General features: G+C 34.5%; 1 protein-coding gene across 8 annotated transcripts in view; it reads left to right on the top strand.

The window, feature by feature from the left end:
* LOC136040577 (uncharacterized) overlaps nucleotides 1-16,619 on the top strand; it is a 53,223-nt gene that overhangs the window by 21,736 nt on the left and 14,868 nt on the right. For all 8 annotated transcript variants that reach the window (XM_065724816.1, XM_065724817.1, XM_065724818.1 and 5 more), the window contains 2 exons: nucleotides 2,273-2,495; nucleotides 15,925-16,227. In XM_065724816.1, the coding sequence (XP_065580888.1) occupies nucleotides 2,273-2,495; nucleotides 15,925-16,227 (526 nt within the window). The remainder of the gene's footprint in view (nucleotides 1-2,272; nucleotides 2,496-15,924; nucleotides 16,228-16,619) is intronic.

Below are 16,619 nucleotides of genomic sequence, written 5' to 3'. Positions count from 1 at the left end.
GGGATTTGTTCTGATGCTTGTTGTCGTATGTTGGGATTTGTTCTGATGCTTGTTGTCGTATGTTGTCGTATGTTGGGATTTCTTCTGATGCCTGATGTCGTATGTAGGGATTCGTTCTGATGCGTAGTTGAATTGGTTGTATGTTGGGATTCTTTCTGATGCTTGTTGTTGCATGTTGGGATTCGTTCTGATGTATGTTGGAATTCTTTCTGATGCTTGTTGTCGTATCTTGGGGTTCGTTCTGATGCTTGTCCTATATTGGGATTCGTTCTGATGCTTGTTGTTGCATGTTGGGATTCGTTCTGATGCATGTTGTCGCATGTTGGGATTCGTTCATGTGCTTGTTGTATGAAAATTCTATTGAAAATTGTAGAATAAAATCTATTGAAAATTTCACTCTTTTTTTCTGACATGTTCACTTTAACGATTTTGATAATCAAATGATACTGACGCATTTGCAGTTCTTGTTTTTATTGGCGGGATGACGTCATTAAATACTGATGTCATTATCATAGTTTTTACCTTTACCGTCATATATAGTTGTAGCTCCGATTATGACGTCATTCTTCATCTTGTATATGAAGATGGATGTTGTTTTTGTCAAGAAACAGATTTAATGTCACAGATTTGCAGTCTCACAACTGCACCACGAAACAGGAGATAAAAATTAAAAAAGTGGTAAGAGGCTTTGGCAGTCTTCCAACAGGAAATACTCCTGAATCAGAGCTAGGTCATGGGGCTGCAAGAACTGTGAAAGAATTGGGATTCGATCCGTAACTTTTCCATTAATGTTCCATGACAAAATTTAGCATCTGAATCTCATTTTGACCTAGATTTACCTTTCAGCAGAGCCAGTGCAATAGGGCATTTGTAACTGTAACATGGGTGACTGTCTGATTTGCAAAGAGCGCATTTTTTGGGTTTCTGGCAGGGGGCTGTAAGTATAAAATATATGTGTTTTTAATATATAAAACTGATAGAGACAATAGCTTTTATAGTAAAATTGTGCTTTCTAAATAGAATTTCTTAAATGTTTTAAAGATAAGTGGCTGAGCTAGTTGAATTAAGCTTTTACAGATTATCAAAATTTGATATTTGATCTAATTCCAGCAAGTTCAGTTTACTAGTCTGACAACTTTCTTTGAACTTAAAAAAAATGTCTGGAAAGCGATTTTTTACCTTACGAATCAATTGTCAGTACATAGGCTGTCTAGCACTAGATACTTTTAAAAGGCGAGTTTATTTGTTGCATTTGAAGTAACTATTTTCTCCTCTTTACCTCTTCTATTTCTCCATATCTCTTTCACATCTTTTGAGTTTGATTTTCTAAATTGACTTTAGCTATTGTTGTTAATATTTCACTATTTACGCATTACAGCTAATTCTTTATAATATTAATCATATTATATAGATAGTGGCAATCATGTTTCGGGTAAGCAAAATGATTTTCTTGAATATTTTAAAGATGGGCTAGGCTGTTATAATTACATCAAGTTTGAGTATTGCTGCGCTTGAATTGTAATTTTTGTGTTCATGTGTTTCATGAACACATCATGTGTAATTTATTCATGTGTTTCAATAGTTTAGTGGTAATCACGTCTCTTTACTTATTGTACGTCTCCATCTTGTTCTAAGCAAAAACCCTTCAGTTTATCCTGTCTTCTGTTGTTGTAAATTGTGAATGTGTGTTAAAACTGAAAAATTAAAGAACTAAAATCTTAAATATATTATAAAGTTTCATAACCTTAAATACACTTAATTAAAACCATCACAATCTATTTCACCCAATTCTCTCCCCAGTAGGCAGAGGGGGTGCTTGCCCTGTGTACAGATATTTAGGGGTGCAAAATTTCAAAAAAATAATCTAACGGTGATAATCGTTCTGTAATTTTTGAAAATTTATTAATAAAGTACAGGGTGCAGTTAATAAAATAAAATGAAATAAATTGTTAATTAATTAGTAAAATACTATATTAACAAAATTCTTGTATTATATTCGCGAAATTTCTGTTTATCTGTTTTCAGAGTTGTTTCTAGTTTTACTGCATCCCCCCCCGTCCACTACCCTGACTTTCTACATTTCAAAAGTATCCTTTTTCGTGTTTTCACTGAAAAACTAGAAACATTGCCCTTCCTAGGTTTGGAAAAATAGCTTTTTGTTATCTACATTAAGAAAAAAGAAACAGGAAAAAATCCTTGCCCGATGAATTGACATCCTGTTTTTGAATAGATTAATTTCAATCTCAGTCTTTAGTCACCTCTTTTATTTTAGGCTCTTGGAATTCGTGACGAATTTGTACAGCGTTCGATACTAGCTTGTGCAGAAGAATTGTGTGATCAGGCGAAGAAAGAGAAGTCTGAGGAAGTACCTGATACCCTGCTGGTGCCCGCTTCGCAGCACCGTCTCCAGGAAACAACTTTTGATGAACTAACCCCATGTGACAAATGTCACAAATTCCTTAGGGGATTACTACACCAGGTATTGATTTGTCAATGTAAGTTCTATATTTGTTCAAACCTGCGTGAAGAAAGATAATCCAAGCTACTCAGGGTAAATTTATGGCCGAACCCCCCCCCCCTTCCCCAGTGGGCTAAAGTGGTTTTAGAGGAGGGACAGAGGGGACTCTCCCCGAGCACAAAATTTTAGGGGTGCAAAACTTCAAGCAAATAATCTAACTGTTATAGTCAATTTGTAATTTTTGAAATGTCATTATTAAAGTAGATTTGCGCAGTTAATAAATTATATTAATTAGTAAAAATAAGTAAATAATAATCAACATAATTAAATTAGTCATAAATGAAAAATACAAATAATAAATTTTAAAATAAATTATGAATTAGTTAACAAAATGTAAATAATTTTGTTAATAAATAACAATTTTGTTAAAATTTATCCTGAAAATGCCATGGGCCCAAGAGTGGCCAGAACTGCCACTGCCAGCGTATCTGAAGGTTTTTACGGATCTCCATTTTTTCCAAGAAATAGTATAGCCTGTATGCTGTATACTTACTGGAAAGTTTGAGAAAACTTCGGTGGTATTTTTTTAATTATTTCTTACTTTGTTTGTAAATGTATTAATGTAAGGAAGTGTCTCTGCTAGGGTTAGTGTTTGAATAAAAAAATTTTCCCCTTTTTAGTATGAAAATGGCTCATCGAAGAAAAAAAAATTAGGCTTAGGCTCGACTGGGAGAAAAAGTTTCCACTTTTCTAAGTAGGTTTTGGCACCTGAATATCTATTTTTAAATTTGCGTATTTTATAAGATGAAATTTTTAGATTTTAAATACTTCTATACGCATTTTTGAATGTGTCAAGACCACCAAGAAAAGGTAATCACTACTAATCCCCATTGACAGAGTTAAATAATTATAATTGGATGGCACGAATATTTTGAGAATAAAATATAATCAAAAATCAAACTAAGGACAACATTTTAGTTCGGTGACAAACTCATCAATCCGGCCTGATGTCCACACTTTCCGTAAAAACCGTACAGGTTAGACCCTTACCAGTTTCCAGGAATAAGCTGAGATCGGTGGCATAGGAAAAAAAAAAAAAAAAACCGGGACAAAACCAAAGTGTTGCTCTCGCAACACAATTGGAAAACTCGGAAACTTCTTATTTACTGCCATCTATTTAATACAAAGTGTTTTTATATTTATGATCTAAAGAAATAGAAACCATTTTATTATGCTTTTGATTCAAACATACTTTGATTCAAAAAATGTCAAGAAAAAGCTATAACAGTTGGATTACAATGCTGTCCAAGCCATTTTGACATAGATGGAAATGAAAAAGCGGACGAACTAGCAAAGGAGGCTACCTTGCTAGGCTCAATAAGTTCAGAATGCACGAATTTCTATTCAAAATATCGAAGGAATACCTGGCTATTAAAGAAATCAGAAATAAATCGGAACCTGTCTTGTAATTTTGCCTAGTCTTGTAATTTTGCCAGGTGGTAGATGTCGTTGGTGTTTTTTTTTGGGGGGGGACTAGTGAGAGTTTCAACTCTTATCAGTTACCCATACTCTTTGAGCGGAAATGAAGTTTGAAAATACGTTGCGAGTTGGTCAAAAATTGCTTTTTAAAGCAATTTTTCTTCTCTAAGAAAAAGTCTGAGTTATATTATAGTTCTGTCTAGTGAATGGATAGATCGGCAACCAATGAATGGAAGGATTGAAGTTCCTTGTCCTTTTCATGTCCTTCTCATGTTACAGTCAGTCTGTCGGTCTGTCTGTTGGTCCCAGTTTTGCTAGTTTAGGCACTTCTAGATAAGCTAAGACGATGAAATTTGGAAGGCGTATCAGTGACCAGACTACATTAAATTAGAAATAGTCATTTTTGCGATTTGAAAATCTTGGGGGGAGGATTAGGGGGACGGTTAATTCGAAAAAAAATAGAAAAAATTAATTATTTTTAACTTACGAACTGGTGATCGGATCTTAGTGAAATTTGATATTTAGATGAGTATCGTGTCTCGGAGCTCTTATTTCAAATTCTGACCCCATCCGGTGACATTGGGGGAATTGGAGGGAGAAACCTAAAATCTTGGAAAACGCTTAGAGTGGAGGGATTGGGATGAAACTTGGTGGGAAAAACAAGCACAAGTCCTACATACATGATTGACATAACCGGACAGGATCCGCTCTCTGTATGGGAGTCGGGGGGAGGGTTAATTCTGAAAAATAAAAAAATGAGGTATTTTTAACTTACGAATGAGTGATCGGATCTTAGTGACATTCCGTATTTAAAAGGATCTCGTAGCTCGGATCTCTTATTTAAAACCTGACCGGATCCATTGTCATTGAGGGGAGTGGGGGGTGGGCGTAAATCATGGAAAACGTTAGAGTGGAGAGATCAGGATGAAACTTGGTGGGAAGAATAAGCACAAGTCCTAGATATGTAATCGATATAGCCGGACTGAGTTCGCTCTCTTTGGGGGAGTTGGAGGGGGTGTTAGTTTGGATAAATTTGATAAATTGAGATATTTTTAACTTAAGAACGGGTGACACGATCTTAATGAAATTTGATATTTAGAAGGAACTCATGTCTCTGAGCTCTTATTTTAAATCTGGGTGCCATTGGGGAGAGTTTGAGGGGGAAACTGGAAATCTTGAAAAATGCTTTGAGTGGAGAGATCGGTATGAAACTGGTAGGTAGAATAAGCAAATGTCATAGATACGGGATTGACATAACCGGACTGGATCCGTTCTCTTGGGTGAGTTAGGGGGGGTCCAGTGCTTTGGTGAGTTCAGTGCTTCTGGACGTTCAAACTAGTATGCGTGTCAGGTACCTGCACAAATTGACTTAATAAAGTCGTTTTCCCCGATTCGGCCATCTGGGTGCTGAAGTGAGAGAAAAAATTGAAAAAATGAGGTATGTTTAACTTATGAGGTGGTGATTGGATCTTAATGAATTTTGATATTTAGAATGATCTCGTGTCTCAGATCTTTTGTTTTAAATCCCAACCGGCATTAAGCCTCTGATTTTCCTTTTAAATTCATCTATTGGTCCATAGATTTTTTCTAGAGCTCATGCCATATAGTTTCTTGGCTCTCGACTCTCCCGACCTCGTCACAAGCGCCATGTGAGCTCTTAGCTCTTGTTAAACAATTGGAACAAAAAGTCAAATTTTTTGCATCTGTTTTTTCCTTTTTTGAAAATCTGGCAAATTTTTTCAGGCTTATAGCTTTCATTGATAACATTAAACTAAAATAATTTTATAAATTTTGAATCGGCACTTAACTTTTGGGGGCTGTTTCTCCCTTTTCAGGAAAATCAGGCAAATTTTCTAAGGCTCTTAGCTTTTGATGAGCAACATTAAACTTTATAAATGTTGTATTTTTGGAATGAGCAGAAAATTCCGAATCTTTGGATGCACTAATTGTTATTAAATTTTTGGTCGGTTACTATCGGGCCTATTCACAGTTCCTTACCACTTGCAATTCGTTACCACGAACTATTTTACAGGCAAGTAAATGCGCGATTGTTCTTTAAAATACAAGCTCATCAATAAACGGGAAAGGGCAAAATCTCCGCTTCTGTAATAAGACTCTGGCAATATTTAAGTGCTACTAAGCATTCCAGGAAGGACAGGTTAAATTTGGTACTAACATGCCAGGCCATATCCAGGGGTACTAGAAGTTTTACCCCCTCCCCTCCTGTTGCTGGGTCTTTTTAACGGATAGATAGATAGATAAGATTTTAATTTCACCAAAATTTTCATGGCACTGACAAATTTCTTTGGTAAAGTCACATTGAAACGCGACGCAAAAGAAAAAAATAACATAAAAAACAAAGAAAACAAAACACTTATCAATCCTCCTAACTTTCGTTACACATTTTCACAAAAATAGGCATAAAACTCTTTGCTAACCGCTGGTGGGCACACCGTACCGGCTGAAATTTGTAAACAGGCACTGCAACCATGCGCGGGAGTTGTTTTGTTGTGGATGTAGGGGGGGAACGGATTTTGTGGAATGAATGGATCAGAGATTTTCTTCCGAAATCCATGCAGAGCTTCTCTCTTCTTTTTTCCAGGGTTTCTCTTTTAAACTTTGACAGCAGCTCTTCATTTCTGTCTGCTTCGAAACTATTATTAGAGCTCTTTTCTGAACTCTTTCGAGCCTGGCGCTTTGCTAAACCGTCTACCCAAAATGCCATACAGGAGTTGAATATTCCAGAATTGGGCGAATAAAAGATGTAAATATTCGGAGGAGGTGATCTGGAGGGGAGCTTTGTTTCGACATAAGCTTGAGCATTTGGAGCCCAGCATTACCCCTTTTTGCTAGACTAGTTGTGTTTGCTTCCCATTTTAATCACTGGTTATAATAACTCCCAAGAGTTTAATCTTACTGACTTTAAAAGAATCAGAGATAGTTGGTAGGAAATTAGGTTTAAACGAATTTAGAAATGAATTGTTAAAATAAAAGTTTAACTGTCATTTACTGTCATATTTGAAACGAAAGCCTTAGTCTTTAGTCAATTAAAGTTTGAACTTTGCTACATTCATTTGCTTCACAAATTTCTCCTAGGGTAAGGTCATCAACATATTTCCAACAGACTTCATAATCATTAGTAATATTATTAATCATAGCTAGAAAAAGAATAGGACCCAGGATGGTACCTTGAGGTATACCACAAAAAACTGGCTGAGGCTCAGAGAAAGACTTATTATATTTTAAAATTTGGAACCTATTTCCTAAACTCTATATTAAAAAACTCTGAATAATTTTCACAAGAGCAGGAATCACTCTAGAATCAATTAAAAGCTTAGAAATTAAAATATTATGATCAATCAGATCGAAACCCTTTTTAAAATCAATTTTTATCAGGTTTAGCCATTTACCAGGTTCATCAACATGCTTAAGAATAAAATGTAAAAGACTGACTAGATAACGGGATGTTGATGTATTCTTTCTGTTACCTTACTGATGAAGATCAAGAGGGGGTTCAACTTCAGCTTTTAGCCAATTTGCTACAAAGCTTCCGTACATTTTGCTGAACAAAGGGGTTACATTGATTGGTCTCACACCGTCGAAATTAAGTTCAGGATTCTTTTAGGGATTGGATTAAAATATCCCATTTTCCATATCTGTGGGTAAACTGAAGAAGTTGAAATGCCATTAAAAATTTGCGCTAGTGGCTTTGTCAATTTGTCAGGAAGTGCTTTAATAAGTCCAATCGGAATATCAATTGGAGTAATACTAGTTCATTTATGTTTCTTTATTTTACTAAAAACTTATCCTCAGAAATAATAGGTAAAGGTATGTCATCATGTGGTTCTTCTGATACTCCTGGGTCATTTTATTTACATCAAGAGGCGGCAAAGATTGGATTATTCTGGCCAAACGCCCATTTAACTGACTAGCCGGTTTTTCATCATTGGAATCTGAACAAAATCAACACCACTAGCGGATTTTCCACAAATTTGTTTTATTTCCTTATACCACATGCTAGGCTTTGATTCAAAAAGGTTATCAATATTTTTTATGTTAATGCTCAACTGCAGTTTTTTTTTGTCATTTTAAGTATTTTGTTACGCAGCATATTGGTATTTCCTATTTTCCCTTCTTTTCTTAGTTGAATTCTATACCCAATTGAATCTTTAATTTCTTGGGTTATGTAAGGACGATCTATGTTGCACCGCCTGGAAGTTTTCTCAGGAAAGCGTTTTTCATTTTTGTTTCTTAGTTTATCTTGCAGAAATTTTTCTTTTTCATCGGAGGACCCGGAGGACTAAAAAGATTTGCATTAACTGATAAGGAAAATATCATCTGCGTAAGCAATATATGACAAGTCAGTATACCCCATAAAATACGTCCATAAATTGCAGACAAGTACGTCATCAGTTTCAATGTGCCCATTTTTGTTTGTCTGCAGATTTTGTAAACATCCTCTTTTATTTGTTCGTTTTTTTCTATGATAATATTAAAATAACAAAAATAATCGTTTCACTTAGATAATTGCACGATCATTATCTAGCCACACAACTGTGTCACTATCCTTATTCTACCGAATAGGATTTATAACTGAGGAAACAACAAGTGTCATATCGTTACCTTATTTGATAAAGACATGCCTTTCTTTTAATTTCTAATCATTGTTCAAACCATGGCAGAAATCCTCCCTCTGTGGAAAATTCTTCCCGTAAATTTTCCCCTCCCATTTTTCCAAAAAAAAGTACATCTTGTGGAAAATTCTCTTGCCCCGAAGGACAGTTTTTCCCTTAAAATTCCCCAATGGAGAATTTCTCCCACGGATCTATCCACAAAAAATTTCAACCCCTTTGGCGGGGGAAGAGGGATATTACACGGGAGGAACTTTTCAAGGAGGAATTTTCATGGGGATGAGATTTTCTATGGAAAGAAGAGGCAGATTTGCCAGCATTATTTGAAAAACGATCTGATAGAAAAACGATTTTTCAGTTTAAATTAAAGAGCGAAATTGAAACTTGAAACGAAAAGAAATTATTACATATATGAGGGGGGATGCCCTGTATTTAAAACCTCTCTTTTTGCGCTAAATTTTGACTGTTTGTCCCAATTCTTCAAGAATTTTATTTGTTTTTGGGAAGAACAAACATTTATCGGGGAAGGGAATTCTCTATGGGGGATATTTTGGAAAGGGAGCATTTTCTATAGGAGGGTAGTCTCCGGATGGGAACTTTTAAATGGAACTATACGCTGGGGAATTTATCAGAAAAATATTTGACTACTATCTCTTTGCCAATTCAATTTCGTCTGCGTAGATATTCTGGAGAAATCGTCCGGGGAAAATTTTCAAAGGGGTCCAAATTATGAGATTTTTCTATGGGGGGATTTTCTGCAGGAGAAATTCTCCATGGGGAGTTTTCCAGAGGAGAATCTTCACATTTGACTTTGGGAGGGGAAAGTTTCTAGGAGAAAAATCCACAGATATAGGTCTTTTTTTAAATTAAAGTAGGCTAAAAAGAATTTTCCAGGTGGTATTGTCCTCAAGACATTTTAGCAGGTATGGAATTTTCTTGGGGAAGGAGGATCTTACGTGGGGGAAACTTTAAAAAGAGTAATGTTGGTAGGGATGTTATTTTTTATAGAGGAAGAGGTAGATTCTCCGGCATTATTTGAAAAATGATCAGAAATTGGAAAAGACAACAATTTTTTGCAAGTAAGAGTGAGGAGCAATATTAAAACTTAGAACGGATAGAAATATCCCCCTATATGAAGGGGGACGTCCGTTCCCCAATACCTCACTCTTTACACTAATTTTTTACTTTTGTCCCAATTCTTTAAGAACGACTCCTGAAAGACAAGGGCCGTTTCTTTAGAGCAAAAACTTTTTTTTAAGCACAAAAGACTTTGGCATGAAAAGCGAAGTATTGAGGAGGGGTTATCCCCTCAAATACAGAAAAATTTTGTTTTCTTAAGTTTTAATTTTGCTCCCTTCTTTCCCTTGAAAAAACATTTTATTTATTTAGTCACTGGAATGCAAAACCAATTTTCAGGCGCAAATTTTGACATGTTACTGATTTTCGATAACTAATAATAGCTGGTAGTTTTATTTTTCCTTATCCCGAGCCAGAATATTTCCAAATCTGTGTTATTATGACATTGATTCATGTAGCCTAGTTGCAGTTTTTTTGTATTTTAATATACTTTCGAAAAAAAAATTGCGCAAAACGCTCTTTAATTACAATTTTGGCAATTGAACTTTGTGATCGGAAATATCGAAATCGATTATCGAATATCGGAAGTAAAAATTTGATGTATCCTTTAAGCAAATCATCGCCCAACACTATATTCAGATAGTGTTTTAATTAGGTTTCATATATTAACAATGTTTTTTTTTTGTTTGTATAAAGATGGCTCATTTAAAAAAAGAAATAAAAAATAAGCTAGACTTGAAAAAAAATTCTACTTTTCTATATAATTTTGCCACCTGAACATTATTGCTTTAAAAATTGCATATTTTTATAGATGGGGTGTATTTTTTTTTTTTTTTTTTATGAATTTCAGAATTGATAGTATAGCCTGTATGCTGTATACTTACTGGAAAGTTTGAGAAAACTTCGGTGGTATTTTTTTAATTATTTCTTACTTTGTTTGTAAATGTATTAATGTAAGGAAGTGTCTCTGCTAGGGTTAGTGTTTGAATAAAAAATTTTTCCCCTTTTTAGTATGAAAATGGCTCATCGAAGAAAAAAAAATTAGGCTTAGGCTCGACTGGGAGAAAAAGTTTCCACTTTTCTAAGTAGGTTTTGGCACCTGAATATCTATTTTTAAATTTGCGTATTTTATTAGATGAAATTTTTAGATTTTAAATACTTCTATACGCATTTTTGAATGTGTCAAGACCACCAAGAAAAGGTAATCACTACTAATCCCCATTGACAGAGTTAAATAATTATAATTGGATGGCACGAATATTTTGAGAATAAAATATAATCAAAAATCAAACTAAGGACAACATTTTAGTTCGGTGACAAACTCATCAATCCGGCCTAAGGTCCACACTTTCCGTAAAAACCGTACAGGTTAGACCCTTACCAGTTTCCAGGAATAAGCTGAGATCGGTGGCATAGGAAAAAAAAAAAAAAAAACGGGACAAAACCAAAGTGTTGCTCTCGCAACACAATTGGAAAACTCGGAAACTTCTTATTTACTGCCATCTATTTAATACAAAGTGTTTTTATATTTATGTTCTAAAGAAATAGAAACCATTTTATTATGCTTTTGATTCAAACATGCTTTGATTCAAAAAATGTCAAGAAAAAGCTATAACAGTTGGATTACAATGCTGTCCAAGCCATTTTGACATAGATGGAAATGAAAAAGCGGACGAACTAGCAAAGGAGGCTACCTTGCTAGGCTCAATAAGGCCTAATAAATAGCTCCTTAAATTCAAGTTCAAGTTCATTAAATTCAAACAACAAGTTCTTAAATTCAAGTTCATGAATTTGTTATAAAAAACTGGAAAAATAGCAAAGAGGCTAAGATAAAGGTTCTCCTGCTGCAAAATATATAACTAGGACTTGGTGCATATTATGAAGTAAGAATTGTTTTCTCAACATGTCTCCTTATGTGGGGGACTGCTCATTCATCTATACTCAAAGTTCTAATAGCCTAGGTAATAGCTTTGTAAATTAGGCACATTTATAAGACTTAGAAATTAGAAGAGTAACATAGTAGCATAGAGTTAATATATTAGCTTGGCAGTACCTTCCTGGAGTATGTTTTTGGCCCTGGATTCATCACTGAAAGTTTCATTTTCCTAAATGACACCTTTTTTCAAGATAGCAAGAAGCAGCTTATTTAGAATTGTACTGTTGATTTAACTTGTTTATAGACTAAATCAGCTCTTGACCTGTTTTTACACTTAGTCTCCAAAATTCTACAACTTGGATATAAATGAGAGGGAAGCTCCTAGATAGAACAATTTATGACATTTAAACTTATTAATGAGGTAGATTGTATGATTTGCATATTGTAAAATGTGACTAGCTTAGTAACTGCATTTCAAACACTTGAGATTGTAATATCAAGTAATTTCCTAGTAGGGGAGAGGGGGGCAAAACTGTACAATTTTAGGTTTTTGTCCCCTATAAGATGTTCTTCTAAAGATACAAACTTTGTTTTTACATGTACAAAAAGCTTATATATTCATCTTTCTTAGGATATTTTTTCAATGACTTCTATCAAGTCATTTATCAGTGAGACCCAAAAACAATTAACCTCTTCAAGTGTCCAAATCTCTTGGTGTATAAATGCAAGTTCACTTGCATAAGAGTCGAGGCAGATTGTAGGAGGCCCAAATACAAGCCCTTTGACTGCTTGCTCTGTCCCTCCTGCAGCAAAAGGAGTAGGCAACTTCATAATTATATCATCAAAATCAGTTTCTGCACAATCAGGACATTCTGGAAAGATGAACTTTTCATTTAATTTGCAGAGGTAGTTTATTTTAGCTAATCTGTCACTCACTTCTTCAATCTCACCAACAGAATAAACAGCAGAGTTTGGTTTCTTTCCCACCACAAACCTAACAAGCAAAAAATTTCCTGAAGAAAATACTTTGTCAGTCTGAAGTTCACTGACACTTCCAATGTGCAAAGACTCATCATCCAAATTGTCTATGAGCTGCATATCTTTGTCTGAAATGCTATCTTCAACCTCCTTGTCAATGGAATGCTATCTTCAACCTCCTTGTCAATGGTATTATTGGGGGGGGGATATTCAAATGAATTAGGTTTCCATTTCTTTTTCCTGCCCTTTGCATATGTAATCAAAATTAATTGATTAGGTAATTTATTTAAATGTAAGGTAAAGAACAACTTCAGTCAGTATGGGATTAACTCTATTCTGGAAAGCATTACAATTGAAAAGAAAATTAGTATTCGTGTTTATTAATTCAGTGTATTACTATGTTTTTTTATATTTATGGACTCAATTCTCCTATGAAGCATAAATCTTGGGGGTTGGCTGAGGTGTAGTTCTCCACTTGGGGGAATTTTCTGCAGAGGAGGAGCAAATTTTATGTGAGGGAAATTTCCTTGAGTTTCTTTGCTTTTGAGATTGCTGAAGCATGTGGCAGGTAAGCTAGATATTAAAGATATTACTTTACACATACTAAATATATAGTTCAGAAATTGATAATAATCCAATGTGAGTAATAAAGATGAGTCTTGACTATTTCCTACTGACCAATCTTATTGCTTAGGCTGTGGGAGAACATGGTATCAGAGAAGGTAAAACTGCCCTAGACATAAACTATGCAGATGACTTGAGCGTTCTAAATGAAAATCTTAAAAAAAAATTAAATCTTGAAAGTTTTGAGATTTTATTGTGCTATGATAGGGTAAAATTATTGTTAAGAAGTTGCTGAGAACTAGAAAAAAATGAGCATGAAACTGGGTAATAAGAAAACTTTCGATAGCTTTACTTATGTGGGTAGTATGATCAGTAAAGAAGATGGATGCAGCAAAAATGTGAAAAGTAGAAAATTCAAGGTGCATGTTGTTTTGTTTTTTATTATTTGCAGTTGAAAAAAGTTGGTAAGAATAGTAAAATAAGTCTGTAAAATAATATTAGAATATTGGAATCCATGGTACTGAAAGTGATCAAATATGCCTCTAAGACGGGGTGTTTCAAAGTTTCAAGAAGACTTGTTGAGGTTTCCCAGAGGAATTATCTTGTTTGACTGATTGTATATCCAACATAAGCTATATGCAAAATATGGCTCAGTCCTACTTTCTAGGGTTATAATGAAAGAAAGATTAAGATGGCCAGGCCAAGTTTTACCAATAAAGGATGCCACATTGCCAAGGATTGTCTTTTATCATCCATCTGGGGCCAAATAAAAAGTAAGCTGTCTCTCAATGGGGTGGGAAGAGGTTATAGGGAGGGATTCAAAGGAGCTACATAGAAGGGGAGAAGGGATGAAGCTATTAATAAATTGGGGTTGAGGATGAGCATGCAAGGCTGTTGATCTCAGGAGACTTGGTACTATACTGGGCTCTTACTTAGTTTTTAGGTTTCAAAACACCTTATTTGTCTAAATCATACAAAGAAAACACTTGAAGAACATTACATGACAAAGGTATTTTATTTTAACTCCTTCTGTGCATAAAAGCAATTAGTTGTTTATGTGCACTTATTGATGATGTATGATTACATTCTGTGCATCTTAGAACTTTTTCATCTACAATGGAATTCTTGTTGTAAAGTTGTAAATGGTTGTCAAAATGAATTACTGATCTACCACCTTATCTTGCTGGCAAATGCAATTTAAGGTAATTACTTATTTGAAAAGATATCTAAATATAAAACAGTTCTTTGCATTAAACTGTAATTAAGGAGCAATGTAGCACAATAGTAACCAAAAATGTCCAAAAAGAATTGATATCAATTGACATATCAAAAGAATAGAATTTTTATCCTAAGCATATAAGATTGATAAGTTTAAAGTTACCCATCTAAAGCTACAAGGCTTGGAAAATTTGCCTGATTTTTGGAAAAGGGAGGAAAGAAACCCTGAAAGTCAAGTAATCTTAGTGAAAATCACATCAACAGGTTTAACACATCAGAGAGCCCTACTGTATAGGTGTCAAGCTCCCATTTGAAAAATATGGAATTTTGTTTTTTTTTTTAGAAAAAAAAAATCATGGATCCATTTTTATTTGTTTGTTTTTCCCCCAGGGGGGATTGTATTGAAACCATAGTCCTATAACATCAGGAGAGAGCTGATTTTAAGTGAAATTAAAGTTCTAGTGCTCTTTTTAAGTAACCATAAATATTAGAGGGTAGCTAGCCTCCCTCCCATGCCCTTTTCTCCCCAATTTAATTGGATCAAAATTTTGAGAGCCATCTTTTTCAACCCTTGAGGAATGGTCTTTAAGTTATGAAATTTGTCCATTGTTTACACATAGTATTTGTTAGAATGTTTTGGTTGGGGGAGGGGTGAATTTTCCATGGAGAGAAGTTTCTGGGGGGTGTACTTTTCGAGGGAAGTTTTACATGGGGGAAATTGTCTAGAGTTCCTATGCATCAATATTTTTACTTCGTCTTACATTCTCTTTGCCAACTCAATTTTACAAGTAGAGATGTAAAGGGTAATTGTCCAGGTTAAGTTTTTCCTGGGGTTGAATTTTCTAGAGGATCTTTCCATGGGGGGAAATTTTCAATGGAGGGGGAAGCTGATTTCCCAGAATTATTGAAAAAAAAAAAACAATCAAAAATTGAATAAAAAATACAAGTTTTTTCAACTGAAAGTAAGGAGCAAGATTAAAACTTAAAAAATAGGAATTATTACATATATGAGGGGGGTCGCTCCATCCTAAATGTCTTGTTCTTTATGCTATAGTTTGGCTTTTTGTCCCAATTCTTTAAGAATGACCCCTGAAAGGTAAGGGCTGTTTAACTAGAACAATAAGAAGCTTTTTTAAAAGTACTAAGAGCAAGGTATTGATGAGGGAGTAACTCCCCTCTTATATGTAATAATTCTTGTTGTTTTAAGTGTTAATGTTTCTCCTTACTTCCAGTTAAAAAAAACAAACTTGTTTTGTTTAATTTAATGTTTGTTTGAATTATCCTCACATGTGGCTGAAATACATGGGGAATTTTTAGAATTTTTCAATTTCTTTTTTTTCAATCTTGTTGAAATAACAATCTGAAAAGAACAATTTCATTTTACAAAAGAGTCAGCAAAAAAGATTTTTTTTTAGCATTGGGTCTTGCCCCTTCCAGAATTTGATTTTTTTTTTGGGGGGGGGAGAGGGGGTATATCCATTGAAAGTGGCTTTTCTTGGAATTATTATTGAAAAAACAAGAGAATTGCTTCCCCCATAGATTTTGAAAAATACAATCCCCCCTGATTTATGTGAACTGACGAAAATAATTTTAAATTGTATTTTTATCTTGCCAAATCAAAGTAATAGTCTGTGTATTTGAAGGTGAAAAAGATGCCTTGAAGAAAACAGCTGGAATGGCTGGGATGAAGGCTAAGCTTGGATTAGGTTCATCTGCAAAGAAGATTGACTCTCCATATGCCAAGTATACTCATGGAGGTCTATTATTGAGCTGCTCTCTTTGCAATATCTCGATTAATAGTGAATTGTTTTGGACCGCACACATAAGTGGAAGACAGCATAGAGAAAATATTGCGAAGTTCCAGAAGCCACAAAGTTCAAGTAAAACTGCACTAGGTGTTAAAAGGAAGGCTGAATTTGATGACAGGCCTGCTGTCAAAAGGAAAGGTAAAATACAATTGGGTTAAAATACTCAGTTTACTAGATAAACTTAGACACTAAAGCCTGGACCATGTCTATTGTTTGTCACCTTGTTCTATTTAATTTTACCTATAAAATAAATCTCCATCAGGCTAAACAATCAATAGCTATGGAGGTATAGACCCAAAGTTTTGAAACTGTTGTAATGACAGGAGAGGAATTCTTTGTGTGAAACTTAGTATTTTAGGATCAAGTAAAGTGTTCAGATTGCTTGGGTAGTAGAGGGGAACAGCTGAATTAAAAGGAAAATTGTGGTTTTATTTTAGTATCAGGTAAAGTTTTCAGATTGCATGGGTAGTAGAGGGGTACAGCTGAATTATTAGTCGAATATGTGGTTAATTATAAGTTGACTATGTGTC

This window comes from Artemia franciscana, chromosome 21 (genome assembly GCF_032884065.1).
Source record: "Artemia franciscana chromosome 21, ASM3288406v1, whole genome shotgun sequence".
Lineage (NCBI taxonomy): Eukaryota > Metazoa > Arthropoda > Branchiopoda > Anostraca > Artemiidae > Artemia > Artemia franciscana.
Note: the sequence above shows the minus strand (reverse complement) of the source record. Positions and strands in the feature narration are given on the sequence as shown.